Genomic DNA, 16,707 nt, shown 5'->3' with positions numbered 1-16,707 from the left:
AACTGAAACAAGGCGTGTGAGTTGATTTATTTGATTCGAGAAAGTGTGGTTTTTTATGTCAAATTAATAAAAAGTATGGTTGAAGCCAGACAGGTGAATAAAATGGGCTTGGCAGAAATTTTGGCATTTTTTTCATTACTTTACACTGCTGTTATCGAGCTAAAGATGGCCTTTGATTTTTAGTATTTTTCGAATATGAGAGTTGTTTGGAACGGTCACTAGAGGGAGTCTGCTTTTTTTTCAAAGATAATTTCTGTGTACGTAACACGCACGGGCCAATCATAATCCGAGCCAAAGACAGGTGTGTAGCGCTATACCTATTTGCTGTACTATACTTCCCTATCAATTATTCGCCCCTTGCCATCTGTACTCAGCAGTCCTAAATCCTGCGATCGCATTCCGTCGCCTTGGTGGCAACATCACAGGCAGCCAGAGCCCAGAGGACTTATATACATCAAAGGTACCATTTCTTTTAATTAATTTACGAAAGGTTACTTATCCGTTCCGTCACGACGTCATATTGACGCGATAACTTAATTAAGAGTCAACTGAAATTGGGTTGACGTCATCAGTCAATGATGCAAAAAAAGGACCGAAATTCCGTTTCTTATCGAAATTAATTTATCAAAAACAGTCGAGCGCTACGCTGACAAATGGCCTATTTTTTAACACAAAGAACTTATGTGTAATACAATCCGTCATATGTTTGCCGAGGGAAGTTAGGTGAGAAAGAAAAATGAAAGGTTAGTACTTCCTGCCATCCTGAGCCCCCTCCTTTCCTTCGTCCATTTTCATGGCATTATTTTAGGAAATCTAACAGGCATCATATCTTTAAATAATCCCTGACTGAGTGTGTCGTTTAACGTAATCTAAACAAATATTGCTTTTTTTTTAAACATGACTTCACTTGGATTTTATGACTTTTCAAATAGTTTGAGATTTAAGATAGAAGTATTTTTTAAGTTATTTTCATACTACATGATAATGGTTGAATGACCCATGGGAGATCACCGCAACGACATGTTTATGTTCTTGTAAATTTTCCCGGGAAAAAAAAGAAAAACTTTCTCCGGGATTCGTTTTTTTCCCGTTCTCTTTAACTTCGTGCTTTTGTATGAGGTAGTTTGGCCTTAAAAAAAAACTAGCCCTGGAAGATCGGTCCGACTGGTGTATCGAAGCGGTTGACTGGCCAAGTGTAAATCATCTGCCCTCAAATTGAAGCGCTTGTTGTACTTCTTTTTGGCCCTCCCCCTCTTTGCTTTTGTTCGTTCTTATTTCGTTGTGCTTTGGTTTCTGTTTCAACTATTTCCCACTTCCTTTTATCAATCATTAGCGTTTCCGTTTGGTGGGGCTGGCCAGTTTATTGCGCTAGTTGGAAATTCATTTCACACGGATAGAAAAGTTGGAACAAACAAAACCCACACGGCATATCCCTTGCGCTATAGCACTTGCACAGCAGACCAGAGCTGCTGCTGATAATAACAGTTCTCTTCGTGTTCGAAATTCTTTGACTGGATTTTCACCTTTTTTCAGAAAGCATCCAGCGGCAACGGCGATGTGAACGAATCCGAGGGGTTTTTGTGGGCTAAGACGAGGATGATCATTCGACCATCTGCTGTTGGTTGTGCATGCGCTCGTAGCGGGTGAACAACCTTGAGGTTTTTCACCGGAATCTTCAACTATTTTTTTATCCCGTTTCCGAATATCTTTCTCCTGTTGTACACATGTCTTTTGTGTCATTAGAAATTCAAGAATTAAATGTCTTATTTATAGTTAACTGCTGCGACGAAATAGCATTAGCAGATGGCTATGGTTATAATGCAATGTCAGATTATTCTAGCACGATAAATGATCGTTCGGTCTTATTTCATATCTTGTTTCATATGTACATATCTGAGTAACGTTCGACAACCCTATTCTCCTGCTTTATCTCTAATAATCCAAAGTATTTTCCGTTATTGTCTTAATGGGGATTTTTTGTAGCGATTTTCCTGATTTCCTTATTCGAGGTTTTTTTCCTATTTATTTACATTCTGATGCACGAAGAAGTGTAAGGGTTGAAATTATTAATTTAAAGTTGCAACCTTGTTGCTACCTGCTACTGTCCTTTGTTACTGTTGTAAACTGGATTACTGTTAACTGGTTTCTGGCAGTCTAGAAACTCTAGATAGACAGGTCCTATTTGATGACGTTTCCATCATCGTCTGCTCTGCTTTTTGTCTGTGGCAGTCATTCTGCCATTTGGAGTTTGAGACTTCAAGCTGACACTTGTGCAAATGCGAATCGAAATTGTACCAAACAAACTTTAGTATGGCAGCAAAAGGTTGTAAGATACAAGAATCGTCTTCCGCGCCCGAAAATGCGCCGGTAACACCAAAAGTGATGGTACGAAAATATTTACAGGAACACAAAGGCTCGTTATTCAATTATGTGGCCTGGTAACCTGTCGCTTTTGTCGGCTATAGCAGTCTAGTGGTTGACAAATGAAACCCCAACATTGAAGCGCGTTGAGCGCTATGGCTTGAAAATGTTTTTGAAAATTTGACAGTCAAGGTTCAATGTTGTGAATTTTTTATTAATTGATCTGCTGTTTGTGTTTTTTTGTGTTTTTCAGATGGATAACCAAAAAGTGTGGGTTCCTGATGTTCACAGAGGTTTCATATTGGGCAAAATAGTAGATTTGGGAAGTGAAGCAATAACTGTCCTGCCTATCGAACAAGGATTGAAGGAGATTAGGTGTCCATATGATCGTGTGTATCCTGCAGGAGAAGACGACAACAAAGATGTTGATGACAATTGTAATATTTTTATTGTTGATTCACCATGAAATTTTAATAATCATCATAACTTGTATTTCATAGGTTCTTTGATGTTTCTAAATGAAGCCACTTTTCTCAACAATGTTGCATTACGCTACAAGAGAGATCAAATTTACACTTATGTGGCTAACATTCTGATTGCAGTGAATCCCTACTTTGAAATCAAGGGGCTCTATAGCAAAGATGCTATCAAGAAATACCAAGGGAAATCACTTGGAACATTGCCTCCACATGTGTTTGCTGTTGGTAAATAGTTCATCAGTAATGCTAACAAATAATACTTTACTTATTTTTTTATTATTTTATGTATGCAGTTGACAAAGCTTTTAGGGATATGAGAGTATTAAAACAATCCCAGTCCATTGTGGTGTCGGGAGAATCTGGAGCTGGAAAAACTGAATCAACCAAGTATATCCTTAGGTATCTTTGTGAATCAGGGGGGCTGTCAGCTGGACCTATTGAACAACAAATTCTTGACGGTAAAAAATTATAGATCTTGAATCTTGATCGTTGATTTGATTTAAAGTGGCCATTAAACCTAGGATAACGATAACGTTTTTTTTTAATACACAGCTAATCCACTTTTGGAAGCTTTTGGAAATGCTAAAACTACGCGAAACAACAACAGCAGTCGTTTTGGAAAATTTATTGAAATCCATTTTACATCCAAATATACCATCGCTGGTGGCTTTATATCTCATTACTTACTTGAGAAGTCGCGTATTGTGACACAAAGCAAAGAAGAGCGCAACTATCACTTTTTTTATCAACTGTGTGCTGGCGCTTCTGAAAAGCTCAAGGGACAACTCCAGTTGCGTAGCCCTGACCACTTTCACTACCTTTCTCAAGGGTATGCCACAATTAATAGCTTTATTCAATTAAATTTTTATCGTTATTAACCACATTAAATTAGGTGTACCCAGTATTTTCTTTCAAAGGGTTCCGATAGCTCAATAGATCCTAATAGGTAATAGTTGTCATTTTTCTAAATAAGTGTATAAAATTTCCTATTGATAATTTGTAATATTCAGGAAGAGTAAAGAGCATCGAAGCCGAGGATCGTTAAACGATCCATTGCTGGACGATGCCAACGACTTCAAGCAAACTGACAAAGCATTGAGTAATTTAGGGATGTCGGACGATGAGAAACTTGCTATTTATTCTGCCGTAGCCGCAATTCTGCATCTTGGAAATATAACATTCGAAGACAATGCTGAAGATGCCCGTGGTGGTTGTCAAATAGCGAAATCCAGCCATGAAGCATTACGAAACGCCTCGGCTTTGATCGGTGTGGATCCAGAAGAACTCCATCATGCCCTACTTTCCCGAGTAATGCAGCCAAGTAAAGGAGGCATAAAGGGTACTGTCATCATGGTTCCACTGAAGGTATTCATGCCTCGATATTTTGAGTATTCATTCCGTGTACTGAACACATGTGCTAACTTCGTTTAGGTTTTCGAAGCCAGCAATGCCCGTGATGCTTTAGCAAAAGCTATTTATAGCCGCCTATTTGACTATATCGTCCATCGGATCAACCAAAGCATTCCATTCCAGTCATCCATGCACTATGTCGGTGTACTAGATATTGCCGGCTTCGAGTATTTCACCGTCAACAGTTTTGAACAATTTTGCATCAATTACTGCAATGAAAAACTACAACAGTTTTTCAACGAGCGAATCTTGAAGGAGGAACAACTTTTGTATGATAAGGAGGGTTTAGGTGTTAAAAAAATCGTGTACGTAGATAATCAGGATTGCATCGATCTGATTGAGGCCCGCACCAGCGGAATATTTTATCTCCTGGATGAAGAATCAAAGTTGCCTAAATCGAACCATACGCATTTCACTTCCACCGTTCACTCGGCCAACCCTAACCACTTCCGTTTAGCTCTGCCACGAAAATCTAAATTGCGGGACCACCGGGAAATTCGCGATGACGAAGGATTTTTGATCCGTCATTTTGCCGGAGCTGTTTGCTACCAGACGGCCAAGTTCATTGAAAAAAATAATGATGCCCTTCACGCTTCCCTCGAGTGCATCATCCAGGAGAGCCACAACCCTTTTCTCAAAAGTGATTATTTTTGGAAATATCCACATTTGAATTGTAGTTCTATCGTTATTAAATTGGAAAATTTAACGTATTTTGCAGGTTTGTTTGTGGCCTCTACAAGCAACAGCTCCCAACAATGGAAAGGAAAGTTGTCTTTCATTAGCGTCGGCTCCAAGTTTCGAATGCAACTCAATGAGTTGATGGAAAAACTACGCAGCACCGGAACAAATTTCATTCGTTGCGTCAAACCCAATCTCAAAATGGTTGATCATCTTTTCGAAGGGGGTCAGATCCTCTCGCAACTTCAGTGTTCGGGAATGACGTCTGTTTTAGAACTCATGCAACAGGGTTATCCATCGAGAGCACCATTTGTTGATTTATACAATATCTATAAATCGATATTACCACCTCAACTTGCACGCCTTGATCCACGTCTCTTCTGCAGGTCTCTTTTTCAAGGTAAATTCATTTTCTTAAATAATAGTTATATTCTGTAGTTTTTTATATCTATTTTTCGCATTTATATAGCACTGAATTTGAACGACCATGATTTCAAATTTGGTTTGACGAAGGTATTTTTCCGTCCCGGGAAATTTTCCGAGTTCGATACACTCATGCGCTCTGACTCGGATCATTTGCGTCAATTGGTCAATCTAGTTAGACAATGGCTACTTAAATCTCGTTGGAAAAAAGCTCAGTGGTGCGCTCTCAGCGTCATTAAGCTGAAGAATAAAATTCTATACCGAGCCCAACAATTGATCATCATACAGAAAACGGTGCGAATGCATTTGGCTCGTAAAAAGTACCGTCCTAGAATTGTGGGGCTGCGTCAAGTACGAGCCCTTCAACAATCTGTCAAACAATCGGAGAAAATTGTTCATATGTTGAAGGATAAACAAAGTTCAGTGCAGCAAATGCAGAAATTGCAAGCAGATATGGAAAATGCTGCCCGCTCGTTTAAAGAGAACGAACGAATCGCTGAAAAAGAAATAAATATGGTCGTCGTTAGACTGGAGCACCAGGCTGATGACCTCATGAAGACTCTGAAAGCTAAAGTTGAACAGCAAAAGTCGGCTGAAGAACAAGAAAAATTGCGGAAAATTCAAGAAGAGATGGCTCGAGAACGTCGGCGGAAAGAGGAGGAAGAAAAACGGCGTTTGGAAGAAGAAGATAACCGGAGAAAACGAGCAGAAATGGAAATTAAGCGTAAAGCTGAAGAGGAAACTCGTAAACGACAAGAAGAAGATGATCGTCGTGCTGCCGAACAGTTGCAAGCCGAGTTGGAGCGTAATGGGGTTAACCAGACTCGTCTGTTGGAGCAATTGGAACAAGAACGACGTGATCACGAGCTGGCTCTTCGCCTTGCGCAAGAGACCAATGGACAAGTGGATGATGCTGATCTTAGCAGTCAGCTACGTCGTTCAGATGTTGTCATGCTGCAAAGAGCTGCGTATGCTGGCAAAAAGTATGACCTCTCGAAATGGAAGTATTCTGAACTGCGTGATACTATCAATACTTCTTGCGATATTGAGTTGCTTGAGGTAATGCTCCCAATCCTTCCAAACAAAATTTCTCGATTACATCTCCCACATTTCTTAATTACATATAGGCTTGCCGGGAAGAGTTTCACCGTCGCTTAAAGGTTTATCACGCTTGGAAAGCCCGTAACAAGAAAAGGACTGCAGTGATGGATGAAAATCAAAGAGTGCCCCAAGCGGTAATTAAAGAAAAAAGCAAACAATAACTCATTTTTACCTCTTTTAACGACCACACGCTTTTGTTATTTCACCCGAAGGTGTTGGATGCTGCTAGCAAACCCGTGTTGCGACCCCGTACATCGGTGATGGTTCCTTCTGATGCACAGCGCTTTTTCCGCATTCCGTTTGTCAAACCAAATGCAGATAGTAGTGCACCTGCTGATAAAAAGGGTTATTGGTATGCCCATTTTGATGGCCAATGGATTGCAAGGCAAATGGAATTGCATCCAGATAAGCCTCCAGTATTATTGGTAGCTGGGCTTGATGATATGCAAATGTGTGAGTTAAGTTTGGATGAGACAGGATTAACTCGTAAAAGGGGAGCAGAAATTCTTGAGCATGAATTCGTTCGCGAGTGGGAAAAGGCTGGAGGTGCAACTTACGTACGGCCAGCTGATCGTAACCGCAAGGCCGCAATTACGCCAGCTAAATAACATTGTCATTCCAAAATTTATGTCGTGTTATTAATATTTTTACTGTTTCAATTTCGTTTTAGGCCTAGTAGAATATACGCGACAAGTGGCGAGGTTAACTTGAATCAGTAGTGCATTCCAAACTCCTTCCATCCTAAAGCTGTTTCTTTATTAACCTTAGAAAAATAAAAGGCATAGCATTCTACAATCTACATGCTTTTTCATGGATATCATGACTGCATTATTTTTACAAGGTTCTAGTGGTGCTCTTGTCCTTTTTTTATCTTTTTTCTTTTTAAGATTTAAAGCACTGGTGGCATTTTAAGTGAAACATTGATGGAAGCCGACAAAATTTCTAGTGTATTCAAATAATCGCTATGTAAGTTTTTTTAAGTTGTTGTACATGTACATGCATGTACACCCTTTAACAAAGTGTAAGTCTGCTTTAATGTCGACTGAATTACTAGTAAAATAGCCATTTTCTAAGGCTCTTAAGATCATCTTTCTCTAGCGCGGAGTAATGAAAAACAGTCCGTCTTCGTCTCCAGTCCAATCATCAATGTACTGAGCTTCCGCGACAACTTGGCTTTCGGTTGATGACGTCCCCATATTTGGATTTGCTGTTGAGGAGCGCATCAACTGTTTTTTTCTCTGGTGAGCTTTCGTAATACGATTATTATTTCTCTTTGTTTTCTAGTAAAACAAAAATAGAAATAACAAAACTAAACTAAATTTAAGAAATGTTATAGCTTTAAAAACCTTGGAAAATCGTGCTGAATTTACTCTGGATCTGCATGTACAGGTTGGGCTTCTCTTACTTTTTGAAACCTTGTTGGTTTCTATGAAATGCTGAGATCGCTTCCTGTGATTATAGTTTTCAATGGTTATTATAGTTTACTTTGTTGCGTTTGCATTAGTTTTTCTGCACGATGCGCACCTTTTTTTAGATATAGAAATTCTGGCAAATTTTTTTTGGCAGTACTGGATCAATTGGTCATTTGAACACGGATTCATGCAACATTCGTCAATTATTCCTCTCGTACTTCCTGAAATGAGGTGTTAATGAGAATGGCTGATGTTATCAACGAATTGTATCGAGTTATACAAAACCAACATTAACTTACGATTGAATTCGGATCGAGGAGAAAAGTGTGCAACGAAGCCGCTCTTCTTGCATGCGGAAAACAGTGCTCCGGACAAACTGCTTCCGCAGTAATGCTTCGCAATCGAATTATTTGGGTACAAATAAATTAACCCATAACTACTTGTTAAAGTCACCCAAAAAGTTAAAACTTGTAGTAAAAGCATTATTATTTGGTTGAATCAAAGCGCTAGCTATAATACGACTGGAAATGAGAGCGAATGCAGCGGAGTTCTTATATTTATAGCCAACGTAACTTTTAGAATTGTTTTCCATACTTCGATCTAACATAATTAACGTAGGCTTACACACCCTTCAATACAATTCAAAAGATGTACAACAATGGATAGGGACAGATAAAACTAGGGTACCATTGTGTCTTTGGTACGAGTGTGTAATATGAACCCAGATTGCCTTACACCCTCTTGACAAAGAACACCTTTTCAATAAAAAGTTTCTTCTAAATATGACAGCAAATTAATCACTCACAAGGAGAGGGAGAGACTACAAAACACAAATAATTATGATCATTATTTAATATATGTATATACACTCAAACATTTGATGTTAACATTTGAATTGAATTCAGGGGCCAAATCCTGCACAAAGCTCTACCACGTACTAGGCCTTGTGGTACTGGTCCATAAGTTCTTGAATCTGTAGAGTTACTCTTGTTGTCACCTTCTAACCAAATATGACCTCGGGGAACTACATTGTGCTGTATACAGTTGATTTTTATTTTATCGCCAGGAATTCCTATGATCCTTTTGCAAATAAACATTTGGGGATTTGAAGGGGACCTCAGAATTACAACATCTCCTCGTTCATATTTCGAAAATTTTGTGGTGATGTGTTCTGAAATTATGATGTCGTCCGAGTATATAGTCGGTTCCATTGAGGGGCCAGAGCACTACGGTAATCACAACGAGAATAATAAAAATATTTCAATCAAAAAATCGTGAAAAAAAAAGACTTACAACGACCAATTCGGCGACGTGTTCTACGAAGCAATGTGCTATGCACCCATACTGTAAAACGCATAACCCAACACCGAATCCTTTACTCAGAATTCTTCGAATCATTCCTATTATTTACTGGCTGGAATTAGGAAAAGTGATGCTTTGGAAATTCAAGTAATTATATTTTCATAAAATAATCATTTAAAAATATCGAAAAATCGTCTGCAACAGCTATTTTGTAAACATTCGAAAGTTGTCTTCTGCTACAAGCGGTTGTGAGTTGCGACGAGCGAGCAACTCTGTTTTTTGTGTGAATTATATAAACATATTGTTCTCGTGAACATGTTCATAATAGTTTTTTATTGAAAAGATTATTTTTGTTTGATAAGAATGTATATTAGAGGTCTTTCTCGAGTAAGTGCCCATTTGTCAAGGTATAATGCCGGTCACTCAAGCATTCGTTCGAAAGTTTGCTACGAAAAAATTTCCAAGCGATATATTTCCTTGACGCAACAATCATTTAAAAACGAAGAAAAATTGGTTATAGGAGGTGTTTCTAGAAAACTGACAGAGAGTAAATATGTTGAACTAATCCCATCAAAATATGGTAAGCTGAGCATTGGTATCATTATAGACGATACATATAAATGTAACTTAGTTAAAGATTGATAAATATTTTTAATTTTGAAGACAACATTGATCCTGATCAATCTACTTTAAAAAAGCTAAGATGGATGCTGCAAAAAGATGCCCTTGGCCAAGATATGTTTTTGATTGGCCCTCCTGGGCCAGAAAAATTCAAAATTGCACACTTGTATGCTCAGTTAGTTAACCAGGAGGTTGAGTATATTGCTCTTTCTAGAGACACCACTGAAAGTGATTTGAAACAAAGAAGGGAGATTCACAATGGCTCAGCTCATTTTGAAGATCAAGTACAACATTTTTTCTTAATATTATTTAGGGTCTTTTGAGTTTTCCGGCAACATTTAAATGTTTTTTTTTTCCATAGGCTGCTGTAAGAGCTGCTATTCACGGAAGGATTTTAATCCTTGATGGAATAGAAAAAACAGAACGAAATGTTTTGCCTGTTTTGAATAATCTATTAGAAAATAGAGAAATGCCTTTGGAGGATGGCAGGCTTTTAATTTCGTCGTCGCGCTATGACAAACTTCTTGAGGTATTACACGCGTACCTAAATTAATAATTAACAAAATGCATTTATAAATGAACTAACCATTCGCAGGCTAGTCGTTCTACCGATCTTGAAAAGTGGAAGTTGGTCCGTGTTGATGACAAATTCAGGGTAATTGCTTTGGGACTTCCCGTTCCAAAGTATCGTGGGCACCCGTTAGATCCTCCGCTACGTTCACGTTTTCAAGCTTTAAAAATTGACCAAAAACCATTCAAGGATCAGTTATCAACTCTTACACAAATCGCTCCTGGAGTTCCAGAAAATTCCCTAATTGAATTGGCTTCCTTTGCGTACGCGATTAATGCAAGCGAATCAAAAGCCCAAGGATTGCCTGACTTTCCTATTGATTCTTTACCCTTAGCAGCTGCACTGATGGTATAGTTTCTCGTATCTTTTGCAATTTTACATTGTTATAAGCTAGTATATAAAATACGACAGAAAATCTCAGAAATTCTTGGATGATCTCATACTAAATTTTTTGTTTTCTTCGTGATCATAGGAAAATAATCCGAATCTCTCAGTTGGTAGTGTACTGCAACGCCTATATCCTTACAAAACCTTTTTAACGAAAGACGGCCAGAAGATGGTAGAAGATCTTATGGAAACGTTTAAAATTGACAACAATTTGCAAACAGAAAACATTCCAATTCCATCAATGTCGCGTGGAACAGCAACTGGAGATTATATTCCGACTGACTACCACCAGCAAATCGTCAAAGAATTAAAAGAATCGATACAGATTCACGACATTTGTCTGATAGGAAATCGTGGATGCGGGAAAAGTACTCTTATTCGACAATTAGCTAACGTGTTGTCATTAGAAATAGAGCCTATCATGTTGTATCAGGTGGTTTTCATTTCTAAAAATTTTACAATGGCAGATTAATTCACTCTTTACATTGGTAGGATATGACATCACGGGACTTGTTGCAACAGAGATCTACTTTGCCGAACGGTGATACCGTTTGGACTCCCTCTGCACTCCTAAAAGCAGCTATAGATGGAAAGATAGCTGTATTGGACGGTCTTCATCGCATTAATACGGGAACACTTTTTACTATCCAAAGGTGCACATTATTACTTGAAAATTTCATTTTTATTTTTGAATGCCCGACGACCTTCTTTTTTTTTTAGTCTTGTACATGAGAGAGAAGCGCAACTTTTTGATGGATCTCGCATTCTTCGCCATGATCGATACGATGCTCTTCAAAAACACTTAAATTGTTCGGATGAAGCCATGGCTGAAAAGAAGCTGTTAAAGGTTCATAAGGATTTCCGTATCGTCGCGCTTGCCGAACCTCCAAACTCAACGGGTATGATAATACATTATCGATTATCTCTCATGTAATAAATCTATGTTAACGCTGTTATTCAGGAAAAACTTCAAGTCATTGGCTTTCTCCCGAAGTTCTTTCCATGTTCTTTTATCACACCCTCCGTCCGATGAACAAGGCAGAAGAGATCAATATTCTTGAAGCATTAATAGGAGATAAACTTGCCATGTCTATGCATCCTATAATGAAACTGGCCCAACACTTACGTAATTCAAGTGATCCAACTCTAGGTGGTTTAGCGTCTTCCCTTTCAACTCGACAACTTCTCCGACTTGCAAAACGTTTAAAAGTAATTGTCATTAAAAAATTTAAAAAATGTGAATATTTAAATGGTTATCTATTAATTTAGGAATACCCAAGTAGTGATCCATGGGAATTAGTAGAACGGACTTGTTTGTCAAAATTTTTACCGAGGATGCCCCAAGAAGCACTTTTCAAAGCTATGAAGTCGTGCGGAATGGAAAAAGCAACACAGCTGGAATCAGGCGATTCTCAATTAACTTGTTCAGTTGAAGGCGGTATATTAAAACTAGGCCAAACAAAAACTAAGATTTATGAACAGGGTAACATGGCTAAAGTACCAGATGTTGTTTTCTATGATACCGATCAAGTAAGTTACAGTATAATATTTTCAAACAAATTGTTTTATTAATCCAATATTTTTCTTTTCCCAATTTCAGCATCTGCGGGTGTTGGAAGCGTTACTTCAGGATTTCCTACTTGGAGATCATTTGTTACTTGTTGGTAATCAAGGTGTTGGCAAGAACCGCCTTATCGACAGGCTGTTGGCCCTCATGAATCGACCTAGAGAATATATTCAACTCCATCGGTTTGTCATGTTTTACAGCCTTTGATTGAACAATAATTTAAACCATTAACTTTTTTCTATCACAATTGGATATAGTGACACGACCGTTCAAAGTTTAACAGTTCAGCCGACAGTGTTCCAAGGTATCGTCAAGTTCCAGGACTCGCCGTTGGTAAGAGCCGCTCAAGATGGTAGCGTCCTTGTTGTAGACGAAGCAGATAAAGCTCCAACACAAGTTACATGCATTCTCAAGGTAAATATTCTACAAGTTTTAAACTTAAATTTCTCCGCCCGATAAAAAACAATTATTCACACATTAATGATATTGTTTCTCAACAGACTTTGATTGAAAACGGTGAAATGCTTTTGGCAGACGGACGCCGAATTTTACCCAGAGGAGTTAGATGTGACACGAAAGAGAGTGATATTGTTAGACTACATCCTGATTTTCGAATGATTGTCCTTGCCAATCGACCAGGTTTTCCATTCCTTGGAAACGACTTCTTTGCATCACTGGGTGCGTATCATTGAATCCAATGTTTATTTGTACATAACCAATAATATGATCGTTGTTGCGTCATTTACTAATAGGTGATGTGTTCAGCGTTCATGCCGTAGAAAACCCAAGTTTTGAATCTGAACTGGAACTTCTACGCCATTTCGGGCCTTCTGTTGAAAAAAGAACTTTAACATCAATAGTCCAAGCATTTGCTCAATTAAGAAGCCTTGCCGATCAAGGCATGCTTACTTATCCATATTCTACTCGAGAAGTCATCAACGTCGTCAAACATTTGGAGGTAATAAGAATTCGCTCATTTTCAAGTTCAAAATTAACATAAATTATTTACTTTCGGTAGCGCTATCCGAAAGATGGCGTAGTCCGCACAGTTTCCAATGTCTTTGACTTTGATGCTTATAGGTGAGCAGTTTGCGGACATATATTTGTAAGCACAAGTTTTTAAAAATTGTCAATTCCCTATTTATAGTTCGGAAGTGAAAGAACTGATCACTCGCGTTTTTCACGAACATGGAATTCCCCTGGGCGCCAGTGTAAACAATATTGCACTTGCAGTGGAACAGCCCCTGGCTGCGCCCATATTTCGTGGCGAGTGGAAACTCCTAGAGCCATGTGCACCAAATGTTGTTAAGAAATCAATTGGTCTCTCGGGAAAGTTTTCGTCACGTGGGACAAACTCTCAACTGTCACCAACAGAAGCGCGACTTCTCTGGTTTTCTGAACAGAAAACCAACTGGAAATTACCAATCGGCGAAACGCAATGGATCCATGGCTTAGTGGCTTCAGAAGAGAACGATTTTATTCACATTCTTACAACTAGTCCAGCTGTGCTGTACACTCTTGATTTAAAGACCAATTCTTTGTTGGAAACACAGCTCGATCGCTTCGTCGATTCCGGTTTCTACGCAAACCAATGCCGGCTTCAAATAGCGGCCATGAAAAATCAAATATTGATTTTTGATCCAGAAGTAAAACTATTTAAGAGAAGTTTTCCAATATGTATTTTCAAGTAAACATCTTTTATGCGACTTCTTAATCCACAGAGATGCAAGTTACTGATGTTTGATCATATGAACCAGAAAATTGGTATGTGTGATTTCCGGACGACTCCATCTATTACAAATTCTTCACTCGGGCGTTTGAGCCAGAGATGGATCGGTAGCAAAAATACTGAAAGTAATCAAATGATTTTGGCTGGAGCATTATCCAAATTGAACATGCTGGTAACTTGATGACCATTTAAACAATGATATTTTATCGCAATCCTCACTTCAGCTTTCATTTTAGGTTTTCTATCAACCACACGGACGCCAGTTGGAATTGTTCAACACTAACCAAGAAAACTGCTCAATATATGAACTGGATTTTGATATTCAAAGTGTCCACCTTGTGATGAATGAGAACATCCTTATCCAGTCACGAGAGTCAAATAAGTGAGTTGATTTACATATGTGAAATATGCAGCTATCTGTAAAATAACAAATATTTTCTGATGCAGAAAATATCTCTTTGAAGTCGAAAACGGCCAACTGCGATTGATTGAAGAATCCGAGCCGTTAGGCCCCGTTACGTCCCACATAGTAAATCATTCGGCTAGCAAGGCGTTTTTTACTGCAAAAGATTATTTCGCGGTTCAGATGACTATTCCCCAAAACGAACTTCTTGTGTGGCCCGGTTACGCCTGCTCCGATTCAGCAAATGCTGTTTTACTTCCACAGAATAACTCGGTACTTCATTTTGTTCTCTGCTAAGAATCATTTGTTATTATTTTATTGTTATCGCTTTACAAGGTTGCGCGACTCGTACCAAGCAGTGAGGTTCCAAAACCTGTTGACCATGGGAACAATTCACATTTTTTGCAAGTGGCCGATTTAACTGGACAAACCCTGAGATACATCCCTGTACCAAAGTATGATATGTTTGACCAATAACAATGTGACAATGTTTAAGCCTATTAAGTTTGGATAAAGTCTTAAATGTTAATTGTTTGCCTCTGGTAACAGTTCACACCAAAGACGTCGTTATGGTAATTCAGATTCCAAGATTCACCTGGCTTCATACGGCGAAGGAAGCGTCGTTACTGTAGACGATTCTGGGTCTATTCGACTGTGGGAGGTCAATCAATCACAAATTGCGAAATCCCTCGAAGTTTGGAGGAGTAACGTTGGCGGTATTTAATTATTTTCATAGTTTTGTGCAAATTCAAACTTTAACATTCCATCCTTAAATGTACTCTCTAGATGACGCTGGGCAATTAACAATTGAACGCACCCAAAAAAGTGGTGATTTATCAGGTCCAAAAGTAGGAAAAATTGATCCGAAAAATACGCCTCATGTCGGTGGCAATACTTGGGCTGGTGGAACTGGCGGCAGGGATACTGCTGGTCTAGGTGGACGTGGTGGACCTTACAGACTTGACGCTGGTCATGATGTTCATCAAGTATTTCTAATTTTACTCCAGTTTCATCATCCTTTTTTAAACTTAGAATTTTATTAGGTATCGGATGAAGATAAGGCAGCGGTGCCTGAGGAAATCCAACGAGCAGCAAGGGAAATGGGTAAAAAAGCATATCAAGAGCGTTTAAAACAAATTCGCATGGATCCCGTTGACGCAGAACTTTATCAGAAATTCTCTTCAAGTGTCCAGAAACAAGTGCGCAATTTATATTTGTTTTAACACGAAATTCTGGCTAATTATTTAATTTTTTTATCAGGTAACGGCCCTGAAAGTTATCCTGGACAATATTCAAGCAAAAGGCAAAGAGCGACAATGGATCAGGCACCAGACTTACGGAGACTTAGATGATTCTAAAATCATTGAAGGTCTAACTGGCGAAAAAAACATATATCGTCGTCGAGCGGAACTCCATCCCGAATTAGGAGCACCAGCGGAAAAGCCAAAACATTTAAGGCTCTTGGTCGACGTTTCGGGTAGCATGTATAGGTAAAAACGGCTCTATTCAAAGCAATAATCATAAATAATAAGTATTATTTCAGGTTTAATAGCTACGACCATCGCCTCGAAAGAGAAATGGCTGCTGTACTGTTATTTATGGAAGCTTTAGAGGGTCACTCTGAAAAATGGCGCTATGATATAGTTGGGCATTCTGGAGAAACTCTTAACCTTGAGTTAGTTAACGTTGGTCGCCCTCCAAAAGACGACAAGCAGAGATTCGAAGTTCTACTCAACATGCATGCTCATTCGCAGTTTTGCATGGCCGGAGACCACACTTTGGAAGCGTCAAAGCAATCAATTGCTAGTTTAAGTGAGTCAACCGATCTAGACGAAGCATTTGTCATACTTTTGTCCGACGCCAATCTAGATCGTTACGGTATTCCAGCAGTGCATCTGGCTCAGTCGCTTACTGCTACGGATAATGTTCGGTACTATTTTTTTTATTGTGTTTTAACTAAATAGGGCACTAAATTATTATTTTTAAAACATTCAGATCAGCAGTCGTTTTTATAGGTTCGTTAGGTGACCAGGTAATTATTCGACCATATTTTCATACACATACGGTTTCTTAACAAAATTTATCTACAGGCCAATCGAATTTCCCAGCAACTGCCGGCAGGAAGCGCCTATGTTTGCATGGACTTGGAAAAACTGCCTCAAATTTTGCAACAAATTTTTACATCTGTTCTGTTGTCTACATAACACCGATGTTTATCAGCAATGTTCAGTACAGCCCAAGTTCAAAAACCTCGTTTTTTTGT

At 38.7% G+C, this 16,707-nt stretch overlaps 3 protein-coding genes across 4 annotated transcripts; 2 read left to right on the top strand and 1 right to left on the bottom strand.

Moving 5' to 3' along the window:
* Window positions 1-349: 349 nt before the first annotated feature.
* Window positions 350-7,251, top strand: LOC124193921 (myosin heavy chain 95F-like). Of its 2 annotated transcripts, none has more exons than XM_046587906.1 (12): window positions 350-460; window positions 2,615-2,798; window positions 2,862-3,065; window positions 3,134-3,298; window positions 3,393-3,669; window positions 3,733-3,786; window positions 3,851-4,205; window positions 4,272-4,890; window positions 4,969-5,328; window positions 5,398-6,410; window positions 6,479-6,586; window positions 6,665-7,251. In XM_046587906.1, exons 2-12 carry the CDS (start codon window positions 2,615-2,617, stop codon window positions 7,058-7,060), a joined length of 3,735 nt encoding a protein of 1,244 aa, XP_046443862.1. In that variant the 5' UTR covers window positions 350-460; the 3' UTR covers window positions 7,061-7,251. The 2 variants fall into 2 exon arrangements, with proteins under 2 accessions (XP_046443862.1, XP_046443856.1); XM_046587900.1 differs by lacking the exon at window positions 350-460 and adding an exon at window positions 2,103-2,385.
* A 179-nt stretch (window positions 7,252-7,430) lies between these two features.
* Window positions 7,431-8,550, bottom strand: LOC124193934 (insulin-like growth factor I). Its single transcript, XM_046587913.1, has 4 exons — window positions 8,164-8,550; window positions 7,977-8,085; window positions 7,799-7,901; window positions 7,431-7,732 (listed from the first exon to the last, which is right to left on the bottom strand). Exons 1-4 carry the CDS (start codon window positions 8,345-8,347, stop codon window positions 7,547-7,549), a joined length of 582 nt encoding a protein of 193 aa, XP_046443869.1. The 5' UTR covers window positions 8,348-8,550; the 3' UTR covers window positions 7,431-7,546.
* An 834-nt stretch (window positions 8,551-9,384) lies between these two features.
* Window positions 9,385-16,697, top strand: LOC124193909 (von Willebrand factor A domain-containing protein 8-like). Its single transcript, XM_046587898.1, has 26 exons — window positions 9,385-9,746; window positions 9,830-10,071; window positions 10,149-10,316; window positions 10,383-10,706; window positions 10,831-11,178; window positions 11,238-11,398; window positions 11,466-11,644; window positions 11,707-11,954; window positions 12,015-12,275; window positions 12,346-12,494; window positions 12,570-12,726; window positions 12,813-12,990; window positions 13,065-13,270; window positions 13,331-13,392; window positions 13,460-13,958; window positions 14,034-14,213; window positions 14,278-14,423; window positions 14,489-14,717; window positions 14,781-14,899; window positions 14,994-15,160; window positions 15,231-15,430; window positions 15,488-15,643; window positions 15,705-15,934; window positions 15,988-16,374; window positions 16,440-16,476; window positions 16,535-16,697. Exons 1-26 carry the CDS (start codon window positions 9,530-9,532, stop codon window positions 16,646-16,648), a joined length of 5,364 nt encoding a protein of 1,787 aa, XP_046443854.1. The 5' UTR covers window positions 9,385-9,529; the 3' UTR covers window positions 16,649-16,697.
* Window positions 16,698-16,707: the final 10 nt, after the last annotated feature.

This window comes from Daphnia pulex, chromosome 1 (genome assembly GCF_021134715.1).
Source record: "Daphnia pulex isolate KAP4 chromosome 1, ASM2113471v1".
Taxonomy (NCBI): domain Eukaryota; kingdom Metazoa; phylum Arthropoda; class Branchiopoda; order Diplostraca; family Daphniidae; genus Daphnia; species Daphnia pulex.
This window is presented reverse-complemented; position numbering and strand designations above follow the sequence as displayed.